The sequence below is a fragment of the Equus quagga genome, chromosome 19, assembly GCF_021613505.1.
Source record: "Equus quagga isolate Etosha38 chromosome 19, UCLA_HA_Equagga_1.0, whole genome shotgun sequence".
Classification (NCBI taxonomy): Eukaryota; Metazoa; Chordata; class Mammalia; order Perissodactyla; family Equidae; genus Equus; species Equus quagga.
Genome location: NC_060285.1, coordinates 21,211,504 through 21,227,384, shown reverse-complemented (window position 1 = coordinate 21,227,384; position 15,881 = coordinate 21,211,504). Strand labels below are relative to the sequence as shown.

Here is a 15,881-nt window from a genome sequence, read left to right as displayed (position 1 = left end):
GGCCCATCATACAGTCCTAGAAGAATGCCATTAGTCACAGAAATGTCCTTTATTCTCTTGTAAAATTTGTAAAATGATGTTTTGCTGATATGTCTCATTATCTTCTCAAGTAATTTTTCACACAATTCCTGTTACCTCCCTTTTAAAACTTAAGTGGCTCTTTCCCCCTTCGTGCATGATTATTTTTCCTTTATGTAGAAATGGTATTTAAATGCTGGGATAAGTCAATTTCATAGAAGGGAAGCTTCAGGATTTTGTCGTTTCCAGTGAGCTAGAATGACTGTAGTGTTGCCTGTATATAGAGGTATAACTTGTTTGACGATAATAAAATTACACCTGCAATTTATTAAGTACTCTGCCGTATTCCCAACTTTAAGAACTGTTAAGCTATTTTGCATTTACTGTCACATTTAATTCCCATAATATCCTCATGCTATTGTTGTTATTTTATGGATGGGGAAACTAAGGCACAGAGAAAGTGAAGTAACTTGCCCAAGAACATGTAGCCAGTAAGTGGTGGAGGGAAGATTCCGACTCGGGTGGTCTGATTCTCTCGTTCAATGTGCTGTGTTTTACCTTGTTATTCAAATAACTGGATAGCAATATTTCCTAGCAGTTAGTATAAAAGAGCCTTAGAAAATTTAAATTAAAAGTCCTGTAATAGTTTAAACCTTAGCATAAGAAGACTATATTGAAGAAGGGACCAGTAGTCTTCCATTGAAATAAATTTAATTACCTTAATGGATTATTATTTCTTTCTATACAGTTGTCTCTCACTGTCTGTGGGGGATTGGTTCCCGGACACCGCTCCCATACCAAAATCCACAGATGCTCCAGTCCCTTATATAAAATGGCAGAATAATTGCATATAACTTAGGCAAATCCTCCCTTATACTTTAAATCATCTCTAGATTATTTATAATACCTAGTACAATGTAAATGCTAGGTGAATAGTTGTTATACTATATTGCTTAGGGAATAATGACAAGAAAAAAGTCTGTACGTGTTCAGTATGGACTCACCCATTGTAGGCCCTTTGATCCAGAGTTGTTTGAATTTGCGGATGTGGAACCCACAGGTACAGAGGGCCAACTGCATAAGTGATGCTCCCCCGTGTAACTTCTTTTTCTGTTGTACTCTACATTAAACCTTTGTTTTTATCATTCTCTCTTTTACTGGTTCCAATATTATGAAACTTATTCTTGTTTCCTTGAATTTCAAAGATTACTTCCTGGCCCTCATGTCAAGGCTTGGTCTCAAATTAGGTAACATTCCGAAGTCAGCAAGTGCTTTTCACTTTGTGTTTCACCCCTTAACCGGTAGTACCACCGGCTGGGGGGAGACAAAGAGAAGAAGAGAAATTAAAGAGAGATTTTTAAAGAGACAGACAGCCAAGAAAGACTTGTCTCTAGTTCTGCCTAGGTGAGAGTCAAGATTCAACTCATTCTTTAGGAAAAAAAAATAAGTAAAAGTATAACCAATCTTTATAACAGTCATAATCATAATATCACCACCTTTTATTTATTAGATGATGCTCCAGTTGTTTCCAAAGGGCTTTCACAAACTCCTATATCTCATTTAATTCTTACAGCAGTGTGTGAGGTGGAATTACCCCTATTTTACTGTGGCTCAAGAAATGAAATTACTTACCTGAAAGTACAAAATTAGTAATTGATGGGCCCTAATTAGAAGCTGTCTTTAATTTCTTATGGGTTTTTTTTAACACTGTGCCAATTTCTTTTCTTGAAGATTTTGATGTTTTCTCATCATCACTTTATCTGGAGATAGACATTTTATTAAGAATTATCGCTGAAGCTTTTTTACTGAACGCAAGGAATCTGGCTGTCCTTCTTGAATAGATCTGAAGCTTGAATGAAATTGTCTATTTGTTTTCCTATTTGTGAAATGGATTTTTGGTATGGCTGGAAGATAAAATCTTCTACATGGCTCTGAAGTTATGCAGAAGAAAAACTCTAAGAGCTCCTTTGGACTTCTGTTTTATTTCTCGTTGCGTGACAGGTGAAGGTGGTGTCCTTCAGAACAGTTGGTGCTATGGTTTAGAAATAACACTAATCCTTCATTTGAATCTCTTCCTCTTTAGGCGTTTTTTTTTTTTTTTTTTAAGATGTGCAATGTGAGTTTAATAAATAGAGGGATGCATAGGAAAACAAACTATTTTGGGCCTTGGCAAATGTGGGCATTGGTATCTGTGCTCCTTGCTACCATTTGCTGAATAACAAAATTGCGTTTTCTAAAAATACATACCAAATTCTTCCCTTAGATATTTGCATTTTTTTTTCCCTTTGCAGAGGGACATATGCACATATTTTGATCTATGTGATGCATTTAGAGAGAATTTTCTGAAGGATCTTTTCACAACCATTTGAAAACACAAAGTAAATGAAGAAAGCCATAGAAAAGGCAGCCACAAAGAAAACCAAATGATTAATTTCTGGAAAGAGTATTGTATTTTGTAGAATTTAAAACTACCTCTTCTGCCTGAGGCTGTTTCAAATAATTTTGTATGTAAGAAGCTTGGAGAGATTTAAATAACTAATTAGCTCAAGAACATGTAACTATAGCTAAGCTCTAACATAACCTAAGCCCTTAAGTGGGGTAGGCAGTCAGGTACTAGTGAGCTTCTACTATGCTTAGTTCCCTGAGTTAGAGGTAACAGGCTGATGCACAAGCTCTCATGAGGCTTGTTGTCTTGCAAGGTCACACTCCTTCATACACTCATTTCAAGCCCTTTTGTAGTTTTATAATGCAAGGTAAGAGAGTAAACAACATTCTAGTGATGCTGAAAGTCTCATGGTTCCTATTCTGTAACCCCTCCTAATCCTGAGTGTCTCTCTTCCCCTCTTTTGTAAGAGTCCTGTCATCATAGCAACAGACCTCAGCGTCTAGGAGATTAGAAGACCCCCACAGAGCCCTGCCTACAGGACTCACAAATTCTTCCAGGCTTTTGGAGCTTTGCAGCTCTGATTCTGGGCCCTGTTTGGAGCCCTTGTGCGGGGGTTCATTATAACTTCAGATCACTATCTTGCCAATCTTGGAAAACATGGAAGCAATTTTGTTGAAGGTCAGCCATTACTGGCTGAAGCAGTGGGATTATTATTTTCATTTTAGACCTGAGAAACATCTACCTGCTCTGGCCAAATGTGGTTCTCCAGTCAGGACCCAGTCCAGAATTGGGTCCTTAGAACTACTCAGTGTTGATCATTTGAAGAGATATCTTTAGCTTTTATAGTGACTAGTGTGGGTGAATTAGTCTGTTTATTCCTACTAATACAAAGCCAAGCCTTCTTATGTAAAGGAATGATCTTGCAATATCACTAGATTTAGAGTTATACAACATTAATATAAAGAGTGTGATTTGTGTCTTTTTACAATAGCACTTATGAAGCATCCTCTATTGTGAAGACTTTTCGGCTTATGGCACAGTAAATAGATTTTGGGAAGCACTATGAATGAAGTTAAGAAACAGAGATGGAAAGTTTTTCCAGAACCAGTAGAATAGCCTACATGTAAATCTAGGGTTTCCAATTTCAGATCCTCCAGAAGAACGAAATTCATTTCCATTCTTCCTTCTTAAAAGATTTCTCTTGGACACTTGCTGATGCTGGGAAGGTCTGTAAGGAAGATAGAATGTCCCTCCCTCCCATCTTAGTACCATTCTCCATCTCAACACTGTCATAGAAACACTGAATTCACTTATGGGGAATTGAAAACAAACTCCCAATCCAAAAATTGTGTATTTTTAACCTATTAAGTCCAAAAATAGTACATGTGAGGATTTGTTTTAGATATTTATATTGTGCTGAAATACCACTACTTCCTATTCTGTAAAAAAAAAAAAAAATGCTGCATTTGAGGATGTATATTAAATATACCTCAGAGGACAGGAACTACCAATGTTTTGTTTGCAGAAGGTGAAGAAAAATCAGATCTAGCATTATTTATTATGAGGAAATCATGGAAAATGCAATTTGTCCCCTCAAGCCTACGTTAGATTCCTCCATCTTTTGTGTTTCGTGAGGAGGGTAAGATTTGATTTCTCATAGTTTATTGCTGTTTCAATATGAAATAACTATTCCAAGTCCAAATTAGAGGATTTTTTTTCCACTGAATTGTTTTTATTTAGTCTAGGCTCTAAACCTGGAATTGGCCCTCATTTTGTAGAGAAGGAATATGTCACATAAAATTTTTAGTGGATCATGGTGATTTAACACTATGGGCCAAATTATTTACACATATGTAAATAATTATCTGTAATTTTTAACAGAGCCTCCAAAAATTTCATCCTTTCCATTTTATAAATGAAAAAATGAGGCTCATTATTTAGTGGCTCAGGATCTCATAAAAATGAAATTCAAATCCAGGTCAGTGTAGTGTCAGAATCTGCTCTTTATACCATTTTGTGTTAAATTGCAAATATAAGATCTGTCTATATTTGATTGAATAAGAAATTGAATTCTAAGTAATTTATTTAAAGTTACTAAACTGAGACAATATAATAGAATAAGTGAGAGTAGTGATTTGATGGGTGGGTGGAGGATGAGGGGGAATGACAGTAATATGTTATATAGTCTTGTGTCATAGCAGAAAACAATAAGTGGTATATAAAATCAATCAAGAAACAATGGAATACACACATGGAGATGTCCAAAGGAAGTAAAAACACAAATTCTCAAAAGTGGTTGAACTGGGGGAATAGAACGGGGATTGAGAAAGGGGTAGGGTTGGCAACTGTTGGTTTTCATTATAAGCCTTTCAGTACTTTTATATTTTCTTTATTATTTGACAAAATTTTAAAATATTTTACAAAAAAGCAAATGTGTGATCTAAAATATGTCTTTCATAGTTATCTGTAGATAGCCTATCAAGAAGCCTTAAAATTTGGATTAGAAAGGAACACTGGGACATTTTCTTAGTCTATAATCCATTATTGTTACTAGTAGTATGAAATTGTAGCAAAAGAGCATTAATTGAGCAATTAATATGTTCAAAGGCCTCATTCTAGGTTCTATAGGAGACAAAATGGTAGATGCAGTTTGGTCCCAGGCCTCCATCTTGTTAGAGCATAGTTGAAGGTACTAGAGATGAGGAAGAAACCTGGCTGGGAAGAATAGGAACTCACGTTTTGTCTGTGTCTCTTCCATACTGTGCTGGGAGGTACTTCACCCCCTTTATTTCTGATGGAAAACATAGATAGCTATATGTGTTCAGTGAGTGGAAAATAGTATTTACTTGTTAGGATCAAGAAATGCTTCCTGAAGCAGTGCATTTAGGATGCGCCTTAAAAGTAGAAAGGGATTTCTACAGAGGTGGAATGGAACAGGGATTGACATATTTGCCACTCAGGAAACTCCACTTAGGTGGCCCAGGTTTGCCAGTTCAGATCCCGGCTGCAGACCTGTGCACTGCTTATCAAGCCGTGCTGTGGCAGGCGTCCCACATGTAAAGTAGAGGAAGAGGGGTCTGGATGTTTGCTCAGGCCAATCTTCCTCAGCAAAAAGAGGAGGGTTGGCAGTGGGTGTCAGCTCAGGGCTAATCTTCCTTAAAAAACCAAAAAACCTATAAGACTAACAATAAATAATTAAATATCAAATGTTCAAAGTAGATATACAACTTTTTATATATTGAAGTCATTTCGTCCTTTTCATTTGGGCAGTATGTGCTCAAGGTGAAGACTGTCACCTTGAAGGATTCATTTGAAAATGTCCTTGCACAGTGATCAATCACTCTCCATTTAGGAAAGTTTACAAATGTCCTTGTGTACAGCATCCCCTACTTCGTCGTGTTAGACTTCAATGAATGACTTACTGCCAGAGGTTCCACACCATTATATTATACTTTGTGAAAGTGTATTTTATATTTCTTCTAGAGCAGAGGAAGAATAATACCTAATATTTTACTGATTCTAAACCTGGTCTTAATATTTACCATGAAGAGAATTTGGACCCATTTGACTTGTACTTTTTTGAAGAATTGTATTCATTTAGAAAATCTTAAATTAACTCCTTAATGGTTTAACGTTTTTAGTCTTTAAGTTTTGAATCTTGAACTCTAAGTACTTGAATCTGAATTTTTAAATGACTTTAAAATTATCGAAATAGTTTATGCTTATTGTGATAAACATAGAAAAGATAAAGAATAAAACAAAATATACCCATAATTTCATAGCTAAGAGATAACTTCTATACCCATTTGGAGTATTTTCTCCCTAACTTTTTTTCTAGTCACATAAAAGGGTGTTTTGTGTATATTATGAGACATATCTATATATTTATCTATATCCTTGTATTCCATTTTTCTCACTTTTTCATTATATCTTAAGCATTTCCCATGTCATTAAATATTCTTTAAAGACAGACTTTAGTGACCTGAATGCTTCCTTTATGTTGCTTCTTTTGTGACTTCTTATACTGTCCTCTAACAAAAAAATTATTAAAAATTTGTAGAATTTTAGTTATTAAAAATTGTGGTTATTTAGTAGTCATAATTACTCCCACATGAATTTATGAGCTCCTGACTATGATAAACAAGAAGTAAATAAGTTGGACTTTTATTTATTAATCTATTTAGGAAATCGTTTGCTTTTTAGGTTATACAATGGCTTTTGTATTGATCTGAAGTACTAGAACGTGGGACTATTGGTAAATCCAATTCTCTTATTTCCAGCAGCCTATACTTGTGACTGCTTGGATATGAATGGTATTAAAGACTAGTTAAGAGCATGGATTGGTATTATATCTTTACAACTTAGTAGCCATGTGACTTTGAGTAAATTACTTCTTCTCACTGCACCTCCTTTTCAAGGTTAGAGTAAAGACTAAATGAGATGATAAAGTATATAGCATGGAGCCTGACAGATAGGCAGTATTGAATATTCTTGTTATTTTTATTTTTGTCATTGTCATTGTGAGGTCTTTGGTTATTGAACAGAACAAAAGTGACTAGCCTTAGTAGAGGGTGGAAAGCATCAGAACTTTCCCCTACCCGTTCAAAGTAGCTGGCCATGAGGGGGGGGTAAAAAAAAAAAAAAGGAGCAAATAACCCATTTTAATTCTGGGCCAGCAAGAAGGCATTTTTGTTCTGTCCCATTGAGAAGCTTAGTGTCACAGATAACTTCAGACTTTGCAATGAGCAACTGCATGCATGCATTTAAAAAGTTCACTGCTGTGTCTGCAGTGCTTGACAGTCACTGAAATGCATGCTGGTGTCCCAAAGAGCTGACTTATGACTTCCTTATCATTATTCAATGGCTAGGTGGTTTCTATAGAAATGCCAGTATTGCTTTAATAAATTATTAAGGATGAAAATAGTAATGGCTTCCATCTACTGAGCGCTGACTGTGTGACAGCTAAGAGCTTTTCATGCATTATCTCATTTAGTCCTCATGGCTACTCTGTGAGTCTGTTATTGTCACCCCTGTTTTATAGATGAGGAAACTAAGATTTAGAGAGACTCAAAGTTACTTAATAAGAATTAGAATGCTGCTTTGTCCGACTCCAGAATCTGAGTTCATAGCTTTACTTGTAGCTCTACTGCCTTTGTATCATAATTACCACATAGCCTCATTCATTTGTTCAATATACGTTTGTTGAGGGCTGTTCTAAGTGCTGGGTTATAGCAGGCAGACGAGTTCCTGCCTTCCCAAAGCTCACCTTCTATTATATTAAGTTTTTGTGTCCATTTCCCTTCTAGAAGGAGGGTCCCTGCAAGACAGTGATGGTGTCTTATTCTTCTTGAGTTTTAGGGATGTAACTGAAATTTTACTCAAGGCTAAGAATAATTCCTGGGCTTATGAAAGAATTGTTTCTACAAAAATACTGGAAACTGGGGCATGCCCCGTACTGTTTATCAGGCTATCTGTTTGTTTTAGCACTGGCTTTTAACACTTCCAGATTACTCAAACTGGAGATGTTCTTACCAATTATTTTTAGAAGCATTTAGAGGGTACCTATTGTTAATGATAAAGCTACTTCTTGATATCTTGGTTTCTTTGACTTCCTTAAATATTCTATAGGTGTGCGGAGCAACATAAAACGCCCTCTTTCTTTAGAACACACCAAAAATACACGAGACAAACCTCGTATAAGAGGCTTAATTATTTCATAGAATAAATGAAAATATTCTAGTATAACTGAAAAATAAATGATGTAACAAGGAAGTCCAATTGTGAGGGGAAAAAGCTGATACCTTTTTCTCTGTGATATTAAGAATATTAAATCCTTCCTTAAGAACGAACTAGTATAGTTTTAAAGAATATGGTATCATAAAGTGTTTGTGTTGAATGTCACTTTTTAGCCATGTAGAAGCTGAAAATAATTTTAAATGTCCTTGAGTGGAGGTTAACATGTTATATTCTTTAGTAGGAAGTCATCAGTAAACACTATGAAGTATGTGATATTTTAATAAAGTAATTGCCTTATTTTTGCATTGGAAATACAATTAAACCTCTTTGGTCTCATAAGGAGCAAATGGCTGGTAATGTTCCTCATTTTTTTAAAGTCATTTGTCCAAGAGGGAGGATCATTGGCAAACCAGCTGGCTGTTCACTTTAGATTTTGAGATTGCTTCTCCTTGGGACCCTAACGCTGGGCTCTCTGATAACCAGTGCAAACTCCATGAATATCTTTCATTTCTCTAGAAGGAGGTGTGGATTTGCAAGGCTACCAGCTGGATATGCAAATACTACCTGACGGCCCAAAGAGTGATGTGGATTTTTCAGAGATTCTTAATGCAATACAAGAAAGTAAGTTCCACTCAAATTTTAAATTCACCGTGAAAGGAGAAACTATTACGATACTTGGGAGGGTTAATAAAGCTAGAAATCTTAGCTGCCAAGCTTTAAAAAAGTAAAATGATGTCTTAAAAGTGATACTGTGTAAAATAATTTTGAGACCAGAAGAGAAGATTAGTGAAATGTTGGGTTTAATTTGTTAAACTGAACCACATAGTACTGGGGTCTTTGAAGAAGCCTGGTGGAAAAGCTGTAGTGGAATTGTAAATTCTGTATATTTAGTATGCTGTGTTATTTAGTACATCACTAGGTATTGTAATTTTTTAGATTCCTTGATTGGCATAATCAAAGAAAAATCGTTAAGAAAACCAGAATGCTATGCCTTTACTCACATGTAAGTAGTAGGTAAATGTTGATGCAGTAAGCTGAAATCTGGAATTTATTCTCCAAAATGGATATCTGGAGTTATTAATGATGGCTTGTGACCCAAAAGTGAACCCCTCTCTTCTAAGCATTTTGATTAATCAAGGTTTAGTCTTCTTAACCCAGTTTATTTGTGTTTTACAGCTTTCACTAAGAATTTTATCATGACCAATACATTTACTCGAGTTATAGATTTAGCATTGAGGATGAGGGATGCAATATTACACACTAAGTCATTAACATTCATGTTTTCTTATCAGAGCTCTAATTCTAGATACTGATATTCCTGTTTTAACATCAGATAGTATTATATAATGTTGCATTTGAAGGCTTTGGATCTGAAGAGCATCGCATAAAGAACCACTGCAGTTCATTGCTGCTTTTAGTTTTGTGACATTGCATTTCTATACTGATTTTTTAATGAACAGTGTTACGCATTTTTATGGTAGTTATCCCCTTTTGCCATAATACTCCCCTTTTGACCTTAAGAGATAATTAATATCTACACTTTATAGATATGAAACTTTAGAGTGGGAGAGGTTAAGGACCAAGGTAATATGATAATAATGGAGACCAGATTAGGATGGAGGGTCTCCTACCCTTCATTTAATTTCTTCATTCATGCTCAGAATAGAGTTTAAACACACTGAGGTGAAGGATCCTGAAACTGAAGAAGTTGAGGCTAGTTTTGAGAGGTTTTTTTTGGGGTGAGGAAGATTGTCCCTGAGCTAACATCCATACCAATCTTCCTCTATTATGTATGTGGGATGCCACCACATAATGGCTCGATGAGCGGCGTGTAGATCTGTGCCTGAGATCTGAACCTGCAAACCCCAGGCTGCCAAAGTGCAGTGCATGAACTTAACCACTACCCCACCAGACTGGCCCCTGAGAAGTATTTTTAATAAAGAATATAAGAGCACCAGCTATTTGTTCTGGATCAACAATCCCTTAATATTAGATTAGTGAATAAAAGAGAAAAAATATCCCCAGGAGAATAAAAATCAAATTAATAGAACTTGGAGAGAAAATAACTTTTCATGAAAAGTTATAAAATTATGTAGTTACTTCATTTAATTTGAAGATGATAGCTTATACAATGCTGAAAGGATTTTAAAAAGTTTTTTAATAAATGATGAAGGTTGGCTTCTATGTACGTACAAGAGATAAACTTAAAATTTTTTAGGGCTGAATGAACTTATATCAAAATGAACTAAATGTTTATGAGACTATAATGGTGTAAGTACTTTATATTTAAATTTTAAAATAAGAAAAAGGAAATATTACTTCACTTTAAAATGTAAATCAACTTTTTTACAAGTTTAAGAATTTTCTAATACTTCAGAACTAATATATTTATTTTCTTTTTTAAAAAGAAGTATTATGGTAAGTAGGTTTGGGATGCTACCAACATAGCCTGGGTCATTCCCGGTAGGACAGATTTGGGGCCATTCATCTACTTTTAGTTTCTACCTAGATTCCAAATGTGATTCAAATGTTGAACCAGTTCATTGAAATTTCTAAGTATAAAAATACGTAATTTGGGGGTGGGCCCATGGCATAGTGGTTAAGTTCAGTGTGCTCTGCTTCGGTGTCCTGAGTTCATAGGTTCGGATCCCAGGCTCAGACCTACACCACTCACCAACCATTCTGAGGCAGAGACCCACATATAAAGTAGAGGAAGATTGGCAACAGATGTTAGCTCAGGGTGAATCTTCCTTAGCAAAAAAATAATACATAATTTGATTCTTCAGGGGACTGTACCTTAGATTATTTATAGAAAACTTTGTGAGACCAATGTATAAGTATATAAAAAAATATAGAATTTGAATATCAGTAAAGCTCCTCTCCTACAAGCATTATTCTTGAGATTAGCAGGATGATGGAAAGATTTCACTCTTTTCTTACAATTTTGTAGACATATATGTATAACCTTAAAGATCAAGCTAGAAGAGTTGTGTGTATATGTGTGTTTTTCAAACATTTCTTGAGTGTCCTAGGTAGGTTAGCCGTTAGAGTAAGTCCTCTTCCATGCTTTCTCTTTTCATTTTCATCTCCTAAGTAATAGTAGATACTACTTCTCCATTTTAAAGATGAGAAAACTGAGTATACCTTCCCAAGGCCATATAGTTACTGTCTGATCGTTATGTCAGCCCTTGTTCTACCAAATAAAATATTACGTAAAAAATGATTAGGAAAAATGAACTACTTTGAATTTTAAAAATTTTGTTCTCACGTTGTTACATCTTGATGCAAGAATTCCTCCCCATGCTTCTACATTGTAAAATACGTTTATGTTTTTTCCCCTATAGTGTTATGCCCTAAGAATAGCTTCATCTAATCAAAAGAAGATGCTTCAGAGTGGCTGGCCATCCAAAAGTTGTTTCTCAACTTCCCCCATATCAGATATATAGCTTATAAGGAAGAAAAGAGTTCTTTTATCCATTCATCCTTCTATCCATCTCACGTGTTATGTGCCAGACATTGTGCTAGGCATAATATTTTAAAGCAGTGGTGAAAGTTTACATAGTTCAATTCAGGAAAAACTTAAACATTCACAGATCACATTTTGTTTTGTTGTTAAAATGGAAACAGCTTGATTGCTCTGTAGGAGAACAGCAGTAGATGCGGCAGTACAGTGTAAGGGGATATTTGCAAGTGTGTGTTTCCTTGATGTTTATGTTCCCTCCCTCTGTTCTCATCCTTCACACAAGACAGCAGCCAGGTCCCTTGAACTCCTGAATTTTGTGTTGCCTACATTTCCAGCTTTTGTTTTCTGAAAGCCTGAGCTTCTGAGTGACTGATGCTTAGATAGAAGAAGGAAAAAGAGAGACAGGAGGAATGTCCTAAGACCAGCTCTCTTAGAGCATCCTGCAGTAGTAGCATGGCTTCCTGTGAGTGGGAGGAGGGGGAGGGAATGGCTGTGTTGTGTGCTGGGGGCCTGCACCTGAGCCACCTAAACTGCCAGTGTGGCTGAGATTCCCCAGCTTGAGAAAGAAGCAGATCCGCTAGCATTCAGGGAATATGGCAGTCTCATTTTCCTGTCTCTGTTGTATCCCCAGTCCCTTGAACTGAAGTATGGAGTATAGTAGCTGCTCAATAAATTTTGCTGATGAGTGAATGAATGAATTCCACTGTAGAGTTGAGAAGAGGGCCGGTCAGCAGTAGCCAGCTTGGGTACCTGAGTGATCTCTTTAAATATCCTGCTGTTTACAAAACCTCTAGAACCTTTGTATAGTCCTAGATATGTGAGGTAGAGGAGTGGGAATGTCGGCAATGACTGAAATTAAATTGTCCACCAAGCCAGTGGGGTGAGGGCTCAACGAAAGATTCACTTTGATGTAATGATGACAAGGTCATGGGCAATTCTTACTCTTGAGTTTGTCTAATAAGATTCAAACCCCCTGTACATGGTCTAAAAATGTGAGTGCCTACTTTATTATGTATGGTAATATCAATTTAGACAAAAAAACAAATCCTGCTTTTTATTCACCAAAGTTTTAATATCCAGACTTTTTTTTCTTTTGAAGATTTGTGCCTGAGCTAACAACTGTTGCCAATTGCCTTTTTTTCCCCACTTCTTCTCCCCAGAGCCACCCAGCAGATAGCTGTATGTTCTAGTTGCAGGTCCTTCCTGTTGTGCTATGTGGGACGCCGTCTCAGCACAGCCTGATGAGAGGTGCCATGTCTGCACCCAGGATCCGAACTGGCGAAACCCTGGGCCACCGAATCAGGGCGCATGCACTTAACCACTTGGCCACGGGGCCAGCCTCAAAATCCAGACATTTTTGAGAAATAGACATTTAAAAAGATTTCATTCTAAAATTAGATTGAGAATCATGTCTTAAAACTCGGCAGTCCATGAAGCAGGTGTGTGAGTGTATGTGTATAAGCATTTATTATATTAGCAAACCATTGAGAAATGTGTCATTCAAAGAGTACACTGAACCTTTTAATTCTTGCCTTCAATTATTACCAATGCCCAGCCCTTTCTAGAGATCATTCCTTCCCCCACTTTTTGCCGCCTGTCCCACCTGCTTGGCCTTAGTTTTTCTTTTCTTGATTCCCAGCATTTACAGAGACTGGGGGACTCTCGAGTGGCATTCATACCCTGGGAGACATTATTGTGTTATAGTCTATTAGGTTCCGATGAAGGAAAGGTTGTGAAGTGCAAAAAGTGTTTGAAATGAGAACTCGGAGGTTGGGAGGGTTATTGGATCGTTGTTATCCTATAGTCTGACCCTTTGTGCTTGCACCTGTGCTTACATAATCCTACAGCTATGCCCACATTGGTGGTGCTCGGTGCTTCTGTGGCTGAGGAGACTGAGTCATTTCTCAGTGACGTCCAGTGAGTCATTTTGAATCCAATTTCTTGAGACCTGATTTCCAATTATATTTTTAGTCCATATACTTATGCTGCTTCAAAGGGTAGGATGGGGAGAGGGTGGGGTTGACATTATTGAACATGTCATCTTGTGTGGCAACTCTGTGGTTGACATTTTACCTATATGATTTTATTTAGGCTTGACCTCTCTTGGCCTTAATTACCACATCTGTAACGGGGAGTTAGTCATAGTGAATCTGTGTGAAGCCCTTACTGTGGTGCCTGGCACACGGTAAGAGCCATAGAAGTATTGGCTGGCACCTTGTCTTCATTATTCTCAACAATCCTATATGGTAAATGGTATCATCCCCACTTGAAAGATAGAGAAATTAAAGTTCGAATGAGTTAAATAAGCCAATCTAATAGCTAGTAAGTGGGAGGACTAGCATTTGAACGCAGGCTCGTCTAAATCCAAACCTCATGCTCTTTCCAAAGAAGGAGAAATTATGGTCAGTAGACGTTGAGGATCCTTTATGCAGAGCGTCAGTGACCTCATTTCAAGTTGTGAAAAGGGAACCAGGGCTATTGAGCAAAGCTTGAATTAGGTACACAGTTCTTCTCTAAATGTTCTTCCTAGGTTGTAAGAGGTGCCATCATTATCTGCCTTGTAATAGAAGTAACCAAGGTGTCTGTTGTTCCTTTAGAATGAAATAGTAGCAGGAGAAGCTCTTCTTCAGAAACATGCTGTCCCAGGAACGAGTTAATCATCTTGGCCCCATTGCAGAGTGAACTGTGGGCACCCCATGCCGTTGTCTATGCTCTGTTTTGTAAACGCCTCATGACTGAGCCAGGAAATGCCAATTAAATTATTTTTTTTAATGACCATACATGTTTTTAAATCATATGACTTTTTTTTTGCAAAGACATATTTTGAATCTCTATTTCAAGTAAATGTTCCACGGCAGAAAAAAAGTGCCTGCTCTCAGACCTATAACAATTAAAACCCCAGCTTTCTTACACCAGTTTTAATTTGGGAAGATGTTAACCTAACCATTTAATTGTTGCCATAACACCCTAGCAGAGGTTTCCAAACTTTTTAAAGCAGTAGAGTCTATTGTTTTCTCCTGAAATATATTTTTTACATATAATCTCAATATATAAAACAGATGACTGAGCTGTTTCGGGTACAAGGTATAGCATTTTGCCCACTCAGTTTCTTCTTTGTCTCCTCCATGGCCCCCGAAACTCCTCAAAATGATCCTGGGGTTCCAGGGAACACACTTTGAAAACCACTGGCCTATTGGAAAAGAAGAAAGCCTGCTAAGGAAGGATTTATGTTCTTTCCAATTACTTTATTTATTTTGAGTTTTCTAAATTAGGTCCTCTTTTTTCTTATTGGTAAACCAGGCAGTCTCCGCCTTAGGGCCATTATTAGATTCATTTAAAGAGTAATGAACATCTAGAGAGTTCTGGGCTTGCTAGTGTCAGAAATGCTAAGTAGTGTTTGGTTTTAAAAACCCAGCCTAAGGGGCTCAAAGCTCTGCTGAGTCTGTGTGTTTCCCTGAATTTTGAAAAACATTTAATTTGATCTATTCGTTAAATTTTTAAAAGTGTCAGACCTGTTGGGCTACAGATATAATGTCTGGCTTTATTCAGATAAATGTTAAAACTCGGACAAGATAATTGTTTGGTGTTAAATGACTTCCAGTTCTTGAAAGCCAAGCATGGTTTAAGAACAGTGAAAGGCTTTGCACGAATCAAGAAACCAGCTGGAAATAGCATGGATGTGAGAGTCAGAACTGGGTTAGAATTCATCTGTGTCGCTTACTGGCTGTGGGGCCATTCTTAGTATCTCTGAACCTGGCTTCTTTCTCATAATAACCTCTCTCATAAGTGTTCTGAGGATGAAAAGAGAAAACAGACCTGAAAATCCTTATACATAGTTTTTGGCTTTCAATAAATTGTCCCTTCCCACTTCCTTCATATTTAATCTCTGAGTCTAAGAGAGAGACGGAGTTGTTTGAGCCATCTCCCTAAGATAGAGTAAGAAAAAATAACAATCAAGATGATCTTACAACTAGCTTTTAGTTATTTTAAAATGGACATTGAGCACCTCCGATTTGCTAGCTCTCTTGTCAATTTTGAAGCCACCTTGGGCCTTCATCTGAAAGGGACCCTAGATATAAAGATAAACTTGTATAAAACAGCCAGGTAATGTTCCAATTGAGGTGTAAACAATCCTGGTTTGTATGCATTCTAAATTATTTCTGAAGGTGTCCTTTTTTTGCATGTTTTAATGAGGCTTTGAGGTCAATATGCAATACCTTCAGAATTGTGAGTATCAGATGTAGTAATTTGGAACTCAGGACAAAAATAGTATAATGA

General features: G+C 36.7%; 1 protein-coding gene across 1 annotated transcript in view; it reads left to right on the top strand.

Annotated features, from left to right (window-relative positions):
* Positions 1-981: 981 nt before the first annotated feature.
* The window catches only part of ANO4 (anoctamin 4), a 186,098-nt gene continuing 171,198 nt past the window's right edge, over positions 982-15,881 (top strand). Inside the window, exons 1-2 of the mRNA XM_046646718.1 lie at positions 982-1,078; positions 8,657-8,761. Coding sequence (XP_046502674.1) covers positions 982-1,078; positions 8,657-8,761 — 202 coding nt within the window. The remainder of the gene's footprint in view (positions 1,079-8,656; positions 8,762-15,881) is intronic.